This window comes from Lemur catta, chromosome 10 (assembly GCF_020740605.2).
Source record: "Lemur catta isolate mLemCat1 chromosome 10, mLemCat1.pri, whole genome shotgun sequence".
In the NCBI taxonomy this organism is placed as follows: Eukaryota; Metazoa; Chordata; class Mammalia; order Primates; family Lemuridae; genus Lemur; species Lemur catta.
Window position 1 is genome coordinate 32,808,522 of NC_059137.1, and position 13,908 is coordinate 32,822,429.

The 13,908-nt window shown below is 52.6% G+C and overlaps 1 protein-coding gene across 1 annotated transcript in view; it reads right to left on the reverse strand.

The window, feature by feature from the left end:
* The window catches only part of COL15A1 (collagen type XV alpha 1 chain), a 75,731-nt gene that overhangs the window by 46,526 nt on the left and 15,297 nt on the right, over nt 1–13,908 (reverse strand). Inside the window, exons 8-14 of the mRNA XM_045562115.1 lie at nt 13,317–13,464; nt 9,987–10,105; nt 7,459–7,593; nt 6,140–6,292; nt 4,085–4,234; nt 3,573–3,716; nt 26–79 (exon numbers count right to left, since the gene is read on the reverse strand). Of these exons, the coding sequence (XP_045418071.1) occupies nt 26–79; nt 3,573–3,716; nt 4,085–4,234; nt 6,140–6,292; nt 7,459–7,593; nt 9,987–10,105; nt 13,317–13,464 (903 nt within the window). The remainder of the gene's footprint in view (nt 1–25; nt 80–3,572; nt 3,717–4,084; nt 4,235–6,139; nt 6,293–7,458; nt 7,594–9,986; nt 10,106–13,316; nt 13,465–13,908) is intronic.

Sequence of the window (13,908 nt, forward strand, 5' to 3'; positions counted from 1 at the left end):
TCTCTGGAATGGTCACAGCACGAACCTTTTCTCCTTTGGGCACAGCCTGTTCTGTCATTCCCACATGTAGTGTTTGAGCCTAAAACAAGAAGATTTGGTTAAAACATGGTCACAATGTCTTTGGGACATGGAGCTGCTGAGCTCTGAGGACGTTTGCTGGGTCTTGCACTGGGCCGGAATCGGCGAGCCCCGTGACGAGAGAGGGCATCTGGTCACTGCAGCGTGCTCTGCAGCGGCAGACAGTAGGCTCCCAGGAAGACCCAGGTATTTGGAGTCACCTAGACCTGACAATCAGTCTTATCTCTCACTAGCGCTCCACAACATAGATTTTTAAAATATATTACTTCCTTTTAAGGTCAATGTTCTCCCTATAGTCTCTAAAAGATTCTAATAGATGAAGCAGTCCTGAGAAATGTAATGACTTCATTTTGGCCACTGTGGGCTTTGCTGACCAACTTCTGGCTCACGTCTGAAGGTGGTGGTTGTGAGCAGTGCAAAAAACCAAAGCAGAAAGTCCAGAGGCCAAAGCTGTAAGCCTACTTGATTCCTGAGGGCTGTGTGACCTTGAGCAAAGCCCTAACCCTCTCTGGGCCCATGTGGCAGAGCCAGACTTGATGCAGCCTCCAACCCACTAAATTACACTGCAGTGGGTGACTCTGAGATTCAAACTGACCCTGAAGATATTCCAGAGTGGGTGCTCTCTTGACAGTCCCCACTGTGCTTTTAAACTACCTGCTCAGACACGGGGGCGTGCGTTCCAGTCGGTCGCAGGTCCCTGCACAGGCACATAGGGGCAGTCTATCCTCATCAGCATGTGCCAGGAAGAAACACTACATCCACATCTCCTCTCTCTCTCTCCCCCCACCTTCTTAGATTTTTAAAAAACCTATTGTAAAAATCATAAGCCCCCATAGCAGAAACCACCAAAATGTATTAAAAAGCTAACAACATCCTAGAGTTCCACCACTTTGAGGCAACAACTGCTGACATTTATGGAGGGCATTTCCCTCCAATGTTTCAGCATGTGTATAATTTTAAATAGTCAAGACCACACGATATACTCGTTTATAACCAGCTTCTTTCACTTAACGTTATGTGGTAAGCATTTCCTTCATCATTAGATACTCCTAATAAATATAATGTCAATAGCTGCACAATATTCCATTATTTGAATATACTTTATTCAATTAATCCCCTATTGTTGGCTAACTAAATCATGCCCAATTTTTCTCCATTATGGACAACACTGACACTAACATCCTTGTTCCTTGTTAACAGATCTTTGCTCTTTTTTTTTTTTTTTTTTATCTCTGTTAGGATCAATTCCTAGAACAGAAGTTTCTGGGTCAACCAGAAGCAGCTGTAGGGTTGTTAATACATGTGGACAAAGAGTCTCCCAGCAGCAGTAAACCCTCAACACTTGCACCAGCAGAGCTGGCCTCACCAGGCCGGCTCCTCGCAGCAGAAAACACAAAGGGTCTAAGGAAGAAACTGACCCAGTTTCTTCAACAAATCAATTGCAAAAGAAAAAAACAAAAAGTGGGAAACAATCAAAACTTAAAAGAAACTTAAGAGACATGTCAACCAGATGCAATGTGTAGATCTCGTTTGGGTTCAAATTCAAACAAACTGTAAAGAGGCACTTTTAAAAAAAACAACCAGGGTATTAGATAATATGACAGAATCATTGTTGACTTTGTTGCATGTATGACATAGTGGCTATGATCAAAAAAAAAAGGAAAAGGTCCCAGATCAATCTAATAACAATACGCATCGAATTAGTTACAAGTGAAATGATTGGGATTTGTTTTTAAATATTCCAGCCTTCCTCTTCCCTCCAAACTAGACGGTGACAGGAGGTGAAACAGATGAAGCAAGATTGGCAAAGTGCTAATAATTGTTCAAACCAAGTGATGGGCATGTGGGGGGTTAATTACACTATTCTAAGCCCTTCTGTACATTTTTTAGATTTTCAATAATAAAAAGGTTAAAAAAGGAACAAAAAAGGAGAACTGGCTCTATCTGCACCTGAGGCGGCATCGCGGGAGAGCTGGCCTTGGTGTTTTGCATGTACCTCGGGGTGAGGCGCAGAAGGGCAGGGACTTTGTTTAGGAAGCCCCAGGGCCACATAGCCAGCTGGCTGACCCCAGAGCCCGAAGCCCCAGCCCTTGCGTCTGTCTGTCTTAGTCTAGCACTGGACTTGCTGTTTTAAGCTTCCCAGGTGTCTCTAATGTGTGACCAGGGTTAAATCCCAGAGTGCTGCTCATCTTCCTCCTTTTATAGATGATGACAGGACGCACCACGAGTCGGCAGCACCCCTGGGAGTGGAACTTCGGCCTCCTGGCTCCCTGCCCAGGGTCTTCCCCCTACACCACACTCTCTCGGATGAGAACCGCCGCAGGGTGAAGGTCGGGAGTGTGAGCTCTGCAGGCCAGCATGCCCGTGTTCAAATCCCCCCTCTGCCTCCTGGAGGCAGGCAGCAACGGGCTGGTGACCGCACCTCTCCAAGTCTCACTACCCTCACCTGAAATGGAGATCATTCGCCTCACACCAGAGTGCCGGGTGACGGGAATGAGACGCGCTTGGAACACAGGGTGCTTCATCAATGTCAGTTCAGACGCTTACTTCCTGCCCCTTGACTGCAAGTCTCTTGGGGACAGGAGCGAGGGCATATTCGTATCTATCTGCTAGTGTCTGGACTGAGGTCCAGCGCTGCTGCGTGTCCGGTCGCTGAGCGAACCCACGATTGCATGGAGGACAGCTCCCCATAGACGGCAGGCAGAGTGACGGCCGCTGGAAGAGGCCTTGGAGCAAGGGGCATCCAGGACTCCCCGTGTGCTCCCCTGGCCTCACAGGTCAGTCCTGCGGCACCCTGGCTAACAGACCACCAGGCCGTAGCTTGAGTGACATCTTTCCAAGTGCGCATGACTGAGTGTTGCTCGGGGAACTGACGAGCCCTGCTGGTCACCAGTGGTGTCTGCCTGTACAAACACGTTCCCATTCGGAGAGCACTTTCATTCCCTGCTTCACGCAAGCCCAAGCTGAGGGCTGGCTCTGGGTTTCCTATTTCTAAAAGACAAAGTGACAGCCCTAAAGTGGTGACAACCCCAAGTGTGTGTACCTTCTCTGACTGGACCTCACAGCTGCCCTCTTCTGCAGATGAGGAAACTGAGGCCCAGAGAAATTGAAGGATTTGCTTAGGGTCACACAGTTGCAGCTCAGAATCACAGAAAACGGGCGTTGGCAGGGACGTCCAGCCCTTCTCCTGCAAGACTCTGCCACACCTTAAAGTCAGCTTTTACACCCTGGAACAGCACTGCCTGTTAGAAAGGTCTCGCCTCAATCCACAGGGCAGTTTGGGACACCAAGCTCCATTTTTACCTTTTTCCTCTACGAACTGCACTTTCCTCCAGCCTTCCCCAGGTTGGAGGCCCTCAAATGCCCAAATTTACAAACCAAAATGCAAACCCACCTCTGAGAAACCCAGGGCCGGCCCCTCCCACAACTTCAGCCTTTGTTTCTCTCCCCTGCGAGATCTGCCCAGGCAAATCTTCATGTCCCCACCCACTCACCAGAGTGACCACCCTTTCGGGAGCCACCGTGGGGACGGGGAGTGGCGGCCCGTCGGGGGGAACACTGCCGGACTCCTCGGCCCCCGCCGTGGTAAGGGGCTCCTCTGTTGTGGCTGCGGCCGAGCCATCTTCATCGCCAGGGACCTGAACACAAACCAACACGAGGAATCACCCCACCTTGCAGGGGAGTAACTACCATTTCTGTGATGCCGGCCCAAGCTCAAAGCGCTTTCTACCTACAACCGCTGTCCCTACAACCGCCATCCCCCCTGCAGAAGCAGACTCGCACCTCCCCTTCTGAAATGCACATCTCCTCTGGGGCCTCAGCTCCTCCCAGCTCTGAGAAAGTTCCTCTTGGACAAAGCTAGGACGGAGCCGGGCTGGGACAAAACCCAACGCCTGCCCCGGCATACCCTGAGTGTGCACCCGCCTCCGCGAAGGCCACAGAGAGTTTCTGTCTCCCTGACCTGCCTCTCCCCTGTGAGCCAGGGAGGACGCCAGACGACACTTACAGAAGTGACCGCTTGCCCAGGGGCCGCTGTGGGTGTGAGGGGGCCCAGGCCACCTGTGGGGACCCCGCTGGCTTCCTCGTCCTCAGAAGGGCTGAGGAGCACTTCTGTCACAGCCGCTGCTATTGTTAAACTTTCTTCACCATTTGGACTCTGAAAAAAAACTGGCATGAGGTGTTGTGCCCCTTTGCCCACGTCCCTGGCTTGTTGGTGGTATGTGGCCACAGGCAGGAAGCCACCAGGCCCTCAGGTGACGGGTGGCTCCATGACTCCGTTGACTTTGCTCATCAGGACCAGACCTCAGCCCACAGACCACTGAGCTCCAGGGTTAGAGTGCACCTCTCAAGGCGTCCCCCCAGCTCAGCTCTGCCAAGCTTCTCTGGCCTTAACTTACACACCTCCAGTAACGGGGGGCTCACCACCTCTACAGGTAGTCTTTCTCTTTCCAGACAGTCCTGCTGGGCAAGTTCTAGTTTCTACTGAGCTGAGACTTGGTAGAACTGGAACCTGATCCCTGGGCTTCCCACCCTGTGATAAGTGTTTTGCCTTTAAAGAAAGGGAGGAGGGGGAGGGAGAGGGAGAGGAGGAGGAGGAGGAGGAGGAGGAGAAGGAGAAAAAGAAGGGGAAGAGGAAGGAAAAGGAGAAGCCCACTCTGTTCATTGACAGAAGCCATACTAATGCCCAGTGGCCAGTGCGTGTCCTCCCCACTATGACATCTCCCTGCACGAATGCTAGACCGGAGCCAGAGGCTGCCTGACCAGCCAAACAGACTGGGGGAACAAGTGTGTACAGTGACCTCGAGGGCCAGGGTTGTTGATCGGTGACATGATGGCCCCGGCCACGCACTCCCTCAGCGGCTACTCGTTCAGTGCCTACCACTTGTCAGGAATGACGTCCGTCAGTGAACAAGATACTGTGTGTGTAATCCCTGTCCTCGCAGAGCTCACATGCTGGTAGGGAGGCAGATATGAACTATTTACCAAGGTCATTATCAATTAGAGTTATGACGAGGCCCTCCAAGGACAAGGGCAGGGAGAACTCGCAATCTGGGGCAGCATCTTCTGAGGAAGCGGTGTTTGTGCTGAACTCTGAAGGATGAGCAGGGATGAAAAGCAGGAGAGAGTACTGTGGGTGAGGGGAAGGGGCGTGACAGAGAAGCTGGAAGGACGTCAGTGAGGCTGCAGCACCAGGAGCCGGGGAGGAAGGGGCCCCTCCGGGGAGCTGGGTCTGCAGGCAAGGCCGGTGGGAAGCTTCCAAGCACAGGGCTGAGGCACCGCAGAGGAGTCGTGAGAGAGGGTGGAGGGGCCAAGCAAGGCCCCAGCAATGGCCGGGGCTGGGGACGCTGGGGCTGGGCACGCGGTGGCTCAGTGCAGGGGCCAGTGCTGGATAAGGACAGAGCAGGCGGCTCACGACATGTTTAGGCAGAAAAATCAACAGGAAGACACTTGATGGGATGTGGGACTTAAGGAAGAGGGAAGAAAATTCTGGATTAGGCAACTGGGGGGACAATGGCCCCATTCATGGGAAATGGGAACACAGAAGAGGGAATGAGGCGTTCAGGTTTGACGCTGTTGTTTTGGAAGAACTCGAGTGTGTGCATAATAGGGACACCAAAGGGACAGACTTGCCAAGTGCCTTGGAATGCTGGTGTCCCCTTCAGGAGCTGGGTGCAGTGTCTCTGCACCACTTGAGGAGAGGGCTGGGAAGGCCTGGCCATGCCCTCTGACCCCTGCTAGGGCCTGCCTGCCCTCACCTGACCCCACCACCTGCTGACAGCCCACCATGGCCTCCAGCCCCCCTTCCACCCACCGCCCTCCACAGCTGCTCTGGCTGCCAGCCCCTGCAGGAGCTCTGACTCCCCCAGCCCCTTGGGCCCAGCTCCCACTGGCCTCGGGGGCTTCTTCACACCCCACCCAGGCCTGGACACTCCACCCACCCCCGAGTGAGCTTTTGGTCACAGAGGTCCCCGCTGGCTGCTCTGGGTTTGCCAAGCAGAATGGAGCCCACACTCTGAGAAGGCCGGTAGCTGATCCCGCCCATGATCTTGACGCCGCTTACCGGAGTGACCTCTTCCCTGGCGGGCTGGGTGGCCGTGGAGAGGGCCAGGCCCCCGGTGGGCACACTGCCGGCCTCTGCTTCCCCAGCAGTGCTGGTGGGCACCTCGGCCTCCTCTGCTGCTGTTGCTGCGGATCCTTCTTCATCATCCGGGCCCTGGATAGAAAGATGGCAGAGACGACATCAAGGGGCAGGACCCTGATCCACTGCACCACGGCTGGAGGAGCAGACGACCAGGGCCCTCCCACACTGCGTCCTGCTGTCCCTTACCTTCAAACATCAGCACATCCAGGACCTGACTTCAGGTCGCAGCCCACAGTGGGGCACCCTGCGAGCCCCACCCAGCACCCCCCACCCTTGGGGTGGCTGCACCCAGCCCCCCCATCAGCCTCTGTCCACCACTGCAGAGGGTGCAGCTTCTACTGTGCTTAAGTCACTGTGTTGGGACAGAAACCCAGGTCCTCAGACTCCATAGCTCTCCCGTTGAAGGAGCTGTCTACATTCATTGGCCACTTCGTGGTCACTCACGGTCATGTTTACAAATTCAGTGGATGCTTTGCAGTCCTTCACTCACTGGGACTTTGGGCAGGATCCGACACTGCTGAGTACACCCCAGAGCACACTACCGCCACCACTCAGCTGCGCCCCTACGCGGCCCCCAGCACATCCACTCAGCAGTCAGGGGGGTCGTTCTGGAATTCTCATCTGACTACATCACTTCCTCGATCCAGACCCTTGAGAGAGCCCCACGCCTGCTGAGCCACCTCCCAAGCCCTCTATGTCCTGAGAAGCCTCTCCAGCCACACGTCCCCCTCCTCTGCTCACACCTGGCTGCAGGAGACTGCACGTCCACAGGCTCCAGGCCTTTGCTCCTGCCAGCCCACCTCGCAGGGATACCTGTCTCCCTCCCACCTGCTGGGCTACTCCTGCCCCTCCTCCTGGGCTCACCTTGGCCTCCTTTCCCCAGGGGGGCTTCCTTGACCCCCCAGTCTGGGTTCTAAGCCCCTTTTCTGTGCTGCCAGAGCACCCGTGCTTCAGCCACCACTTACCACTGCGCCTCTTACCACCCTGTCCCCAGGAACTGGGTCATTCCTATTTACCATCCATCCCTGCAGCTAGGCCTTGTGCCCAGCACCACGCCATGCTCCGCAAACAACCGCTGAATGAGTCAGTATGTGCCTCGGCCTGCTCAGACTCGGCCCCACAAGACTGTCACTCTGCATTTTGCAGACAGATGAGGAAGGTCAGCGACTGCTCCCACCCAAGCTGACCCCCGTGCCCCGGAAACAGGTGAAGGGGAGCATGCACTCTGAGCGCCTTACTGGAGTGACCCCTTCCCCGGGGTGCTGGGTGGCCATGGAGACGGTCGGTCCCCCGGTGGGCACACTGTCAGCCTCTGCTTCCCCGGCAGTGCTGACGGGCACCTCAGCCGGCCCTGCTGCTGTTGTTGCTAAACCCTGCGAACAAAGACATCATGAGAGACCATGTCACTGGGCCCTCGGCCTGGTCCATGTGCCCGCGGCTGGAGAGAACAGACTGCTTGGGCTCCTGTAGCAACCTGCATTTCTGTAGCTTCTCTACCCAAGGACTTTCATCTCTACAACTTCATGAATCCAGGGACAGGAGAGACTGCCCAGGCACCCATGCCTTGTGCTTGATTCCAAGCATCTGTTTGCACCTCCAGTGGCAGGGAGATCACTGCTCCTAAGTCAGCCTGCTCCAGCTCCAGATACTTCTACTGAGGCACATCGCCCCCTGCGACCTTCCCACGTGCCCATTCCAAAGCCATCAGAGCAGTGTCTTTCCCCATGGCGATGCTTCCAGGGTAGGCAGACAGCCCCTCCATCCTCCTCAGCCTCCTGCAGACCAGAACCTCTGCGTCCCCTCTTTCCCTGCGACTCAGTTTCCTCTGGGAAATGCACAGGCAGATTCTTTGACGGTTACACAGCAAATGGGGAAAATGGAAAGAGACAGCGGCTTTGTCTCCTGCTGTTACCAAACTGTTTTATCTCCATTTTCCAAAGTTTTGGGGATTTTGTTTTGTTTTCACAAAAAAGTAGTTCTTTTGTACAGTAAAATAACTAGGCTGATCAAAATTAGACAGATTTCCTTGCAGGACTTCTCAGAGCCTATAAAAAGGGGAATGTAGGGTGGAGCATTTCCCAGCTTATTTGACCACAGAGCCCTTTTTCCATAAAATATATGAAGTCCTTACAGAATTATTGTCTCAAAAACAGTTGGAAGGAAGAGGATGTCACAGGATGTTAAAATGAGACTCTTTCTGACTTAACATTATCTAAAGCCCCAAGGTCAAGTACAATTTCACAGGTAATCTCCACATGCTAAAAGACAATTAAATGACACCAGTTCTACCTGCATCACCCCATCCCCTACCTCCAGGCTGCACAAGAAAAGGTACAAGATTCATTTTGGGGTTGAGTGCTTGGACAGTAAGAACTCCCATGGAGAAAATTTTTGGCGTGTGGTGGCTCTTCCCCTCCCCTCTCCCCACTCGAAACCATTTGGTGAGCTGCATACGTACTCCTTGGAATTTGGGAGACATGGGGACTGTATCTGATTTTCTCCAGGGAAAGACAAAAAGTGAGAATAGGGAGCCATCTAGACCCAGAGTGGGGAGCAAGGGGGAGAGAGAGGGAGAGAGAGGAGGAGAGGGGGAGGGGGAGAGGGAGAGGAGGAAGAGGGGAGGAGGAGGGAGAGAGAGGAGAGGAGGGGAGGGGAGGGGAGGGGAGGAGGAGGGGGAGAGGATCTGTCTCACAGTTTTACTGGAGATAGAGAAGACATAATCCCTCCAAAGGGAGCTGGCTAAAGCCCTCTTGAAATGGACCGTACCCTAAGCATCATCTGAGGGTCAGGGTGCCCAGCAGGGGTGGAAGCCCAGGCAGAAGTTACAAGGCCAAGCATGAAACTTCAGCCCTAGATCCCCTGCAGGGGGACCTCTGAGGAATCACAAAAGCCCTGTGAGGGAAAGATCCAGCAATCAGGCGTCTTCCACACCCAAAGCCTGGATCACAGTGTGACTAGCCATGTACAACTGTGCCCTTTTCTCCAGGTGGGGCAGACCCTGCCAACGCTACAAACAGCTCTAGGGGAGGGGAGGTCACGGGGAGTGGGGAGGAGAAAGAAGAAAAGAGAGAGGAAACCCCTAATCATGCTTCTCTTTCCCTGCAGTTCCTGGTCTACAGCAGGCCTGCGTATGAAAGGAGAGAAACTGTACTTTTTGTTGAATTTTTGATATTATGCTGGGCTAGACTTTTAAAGTATTGGGAAAATAGATTCTCACCAGCTAGTGACTGAGAGAATTATGAGAACTGTCTGAGTTTTCATCCCAGGGTAGGGGAAGGAATGCGCTGGCATTGTGGGTTTTCAGCAGGGGCCTTTGTGAGAAAACTACTTATGCTTTAATGTTGCATCCAGCACTTCAAAAACTGGCTTTGCAAGTGTAAAAGCCACTCACCAAGCAATAGTGTGGACACACCTGCAGTTAATCCGATCCTGTCTTGAAGGGGTCTCTAAGAGCTGGTGAAGCTGTGCACCTCCACAACTGAGCAGGGAGGAGCGGGGACCATGGTGAGGGCGGGACACTCATCACTGGGCAGGTGTGAGCACAAACTTGACTGCATCTCACCCGCTGGTCCTGGAGCATCCCTGGAGATCCCTGGAGCCCTGGGACTCTTGCCTTCTCTGCACCACGAGGACTGTGGCAGTCTTGATGACACTCCACTAAAGCCCTCGTGGTTCTCTACAGCACTTAGTAAAAGTCACCACCAAGTTTGAAATAAGCAAACAAGTTTACAATTGGCTTAACAAATGAAATTTACCGTTCACTCACCTTTTCTTCAATGACGTCAAGGGAGGCTCCGTCCCCTGAGCCTGAGCCAGTGTCAGTAATGGGGTCACCATCCACAGCATGAACCCCCTCCAGTGTGTCATTCAGCATCTGGCCAGACCCTACGGGAAGCAGGCATTCTGTAATCAATAACTACATTTTGCAGTCTTGGGAAAGAATGAGGCATTTCTTCACCTATTAACTTGCAGGGATGTCCATAACACGGTAATACAGGATTAAAGGAAACGAGCTAGCACGCAGGACAACGTGCCCCGCAGCAAGGCAGTAGTGTACAGCGGTTTCCACTGGAGGCTCTGGCACCCCCTGCTGGCCTGGAATCCCGCTCAGCCTGTGCCTCAAATTCCTCATCTATAAATGGGGGATTGTAATAATTCCTATCTCCTAGGGTTGTTTTGAGGATTATGTGTCACAAGGATTAAATAAATTAATTCAAGAAAAGCAGCGAAGAAAGACCCTGGAATATAGTGAGCAATTGATAAATGTTCGTTGTCCATGTGGTTCTATATTTGTAAAGCAGAAAAAAAACTAAGAGTTTACATGTTTTATCATTGTTATAAATAATTATTATATAACATATTCATGTCATGTAATGATTATATAACATACAAAATATATACATACGTATACATGTATATGTATGTCTATGTATTCATATTTACATATATACTTTGCTAAACCACACTGCTTAGTGTTGGTTTCTTCCAGAGGACATGAGTGGAAGAAGAGAAAACTACTATTTTTCTGGTTCATACAACCGTGCATTAATTGACTTGTTGCTACAGGTACATATTTCTTTTGCAATTTAAAAAGCAAGTGGAGTCCTGAGCCAAGAGAAAGAAGTTACGCTCCCATGCATGTATGTCTCCCAGGGACTGGGCCCACGTCCTCCCTCAGGAAACCCTCCTGCTGGCCCACGTGGCCTGCCCTCCGGGACCCATCCCACCCCCACTGCCCCTGGGCAGAGCCTGGGTGGGGATCCCACGTTTTGAGTCCCCACTATCACCACAAGGCATGTGTGTCCTGCCTGATCCGCACATTAACAGGTTATTATTAACCCCATTGTGCAGAGGGGAAACAAGGTCCCAAAGAGAGCAAGTGGCTAGGAAGGGCCGGGAAGACAGGTCGGCCTGTCCCAGGGCCAGGCCCTTCCCGCACCTGCCGCCGCCATGCTCTCGCTGGTCCCGTGGTCCCAGCAATGCTGGGAGACGCGCTGACTCTCCAAAGGCCACCGACCTGCTAAAGGCCCGGGAGCGCCCGCCCCGCCCCGCTGCGCCCCTGTCGCAGGCTCGCGTCCTCCCGGCTCTGACCACCAGGGGGTGCTGTGGGAGCAGCCGGCGGGCCCCGGGCCTTGGGGCCTGACCCCGTGGGGGGCGGAGAGGAGGAGGCCCCTTGCACCTGCCGTCCAGGAAGCGTGGGATACAAATATCTGGGGTTTTCCCTAGCCAGGTACGGCGCTCGGGGTGCAGGCTCTGTCTCCCACCATCTGGGCTGTGTGCCCACCCAGGAAGAAAAGGAACCTTTCAGCCAGCTCCGTTGTTTCCCTGTGGCCTTTTGTCCGCCAGATGAGGAGTGTAGCTAACCCCGGAGCAGGAGAGCTGCGCTCAGATCTGAGTCCCGGTCCCCACGTGGGTCCGACCTCCTCGGCCGGGAAAGCCCCAGCCCCTCCGCCTCTGCCCGCCCCTCACCCCGCGCTCAGAGACCCTGATTCCGCCCCTGAGAACAGCATTCGCAACCACAAACCACTTCCACAGCCGCAGCCAGATTCAGCCCTCGCAGCCACCGGGGAGGCAGGGATTTTAACACTCTCAGAGGACAGTTAAGGAATCCAAAGCTGGGACACGTTCAGCAAATAGGTGGCTGAGCAGGGCTTCCAGCCAGGCCGTCTGACTCTTCCCGGCCGCGCCCTGCCCGTCTATCGCGCCTTTACTAAATTATCGCACAATCTTTTCTCTCGAGTGCTCTGTACCTTCTCTTACCCACAGACTTCCCAAGTGTAGCTGTTAAAGTAACATTCATTAGCTGATGGCAGAAGCAAAAAGAACAATGATAAATATTATTGTAGAATACTTGTAAAATACAGAAGTACAATAAAAAAAATTAAAAACACCCATAATCCTACCACCCAGAGATAACAGCTCATATCATTTTGATGTCTATTATATCTAATATGTAATATATCTAATACACATACACATTGCTCTACCTAGCTATATGCAAATAGCTATGAATAACATATATTCAAAATTAGGGTCATAGCACACATAGTTTTGAAGTCTGCTTTCTTGGTGGGATATACCATAAGCATGTCCCTGGGTCATCAAATCTTCCTCATCAGCAATGTCGAGGCCGTACACATGGAAGACTTTGCCCAGCCAATCCCTACTACGGGCAGTTTGGGTTGTTTTTGCTACTAAGAACGGTGCTGCTAGGAATGATCTTGTACGATAGGTGCTCTGGCCTTGGCTGTAACTTTGGTCTGAAATGACTGCCCCTCTGACAAAGGACAGAGAATGCTGGGGATCTCAGACCCTGGGCCCACATCAAGCTGCTGCCTGGGGGATCTCATCTCATCGATGTTTGGGCTTTTGCTGGTCTCTCTGCACGGGCAGAGGAACAACAGGAGGGGCCACAGCCCGGACGGGGAGCCAGGCGGCCAGCTCTCCCCCCAGGGCCTGGCACTGACCTTCTGGGTGACCAGAGCGGTCCCTGCCCCTCGATGGCCATCAGTTTCTCACGTGTGCCACACAGGAGTTTAGCTGACCCGATCCTCTGAGCGGCAGGGAGTTTGCGGCAAAGGTCAGAAAGGGTGGAGATTCTGGAGTCAGGCCTGGGCTCTGGGCTGTGTGACTGTGGGCACATCCACCACTTAGCTGTTCCAACTGTCGCTTTTTCCACCTATGAAGTTGTGGCTAGTGGCTAGTAATACTCACTAGGAGGTATGTTGTCAGGATTGTAGACGAGGCGTGTAAACGCTTGGCACACAATAGGTGTTCAACCAACGGCAATGATTATTACAAGCTTTTCTGTTAAACCCCAGAAGGGGTAGAGTCTGGGGGTTAAAAGCTCAGGTATCTGAGATCAAATGCCAGCTCTGCCATTCCTAAGCCACACAGTCCTGGCTGGGTTACTTAACTTGTCTGTGACTCAATTTCCTCATCTTGTCTATAAAATGAGGATGATATCATCCAGCCAGCCCTTTAGGGCTGAGGGGAAAGTTAAATGAGATGCCGTAAGTCACATACACGGCCCAGCTGGACACACAGTAATCACTCCGTAAAAAGCCACTGTGCACGAACGTGCATCAGGACTTGCCTTGTTCGGGGCTGCCGTGTTGGACGACACTCACGTTGGTGGCTTCCAGGGTCCCCTCAAGTACAGGCTCACCAGAAAGCTCCGTGTCCTCAGAGGGAGAGGGTAGAGTTGGAGGTGTGTTTATGGGTTCAACTTTTGCTTCCTGAGGCTAAAGGGAGAAAAAAATGAGACACAAAATGATTTACTTAGCAATAAAGCCGAAAAATGACAGTGAGTATCACTGGAGAAAATAATATATCTACAAAGTGCTAAATAAACCCAGAAGAAAGCCTAGACCTGCCTGTTGTGTACCTGGGCAATCACTACACCTCCTGGGGTCTGAAAGAGGTGCAAGTAGAGGTCATTAAATTCTGTTCAGTTTACAGTGACACTCTGCTCGTCTCAGCCAAGCTCTTTGAGCACGAGGACCACATTTCTGTGACCTCTGAATCCCAGGCCAGCACAGAGAAGGTGCTCAGTAAAGACCTGTTAGATGAGGGAATGATAGAATAAATGAATGAACAAATGAATGAACTAGGTTGCACTCGGTAAACACCATATAACTTGGATCCCCAATGTGCGCTGGTCATGAACACCTATGACAATGAAAATT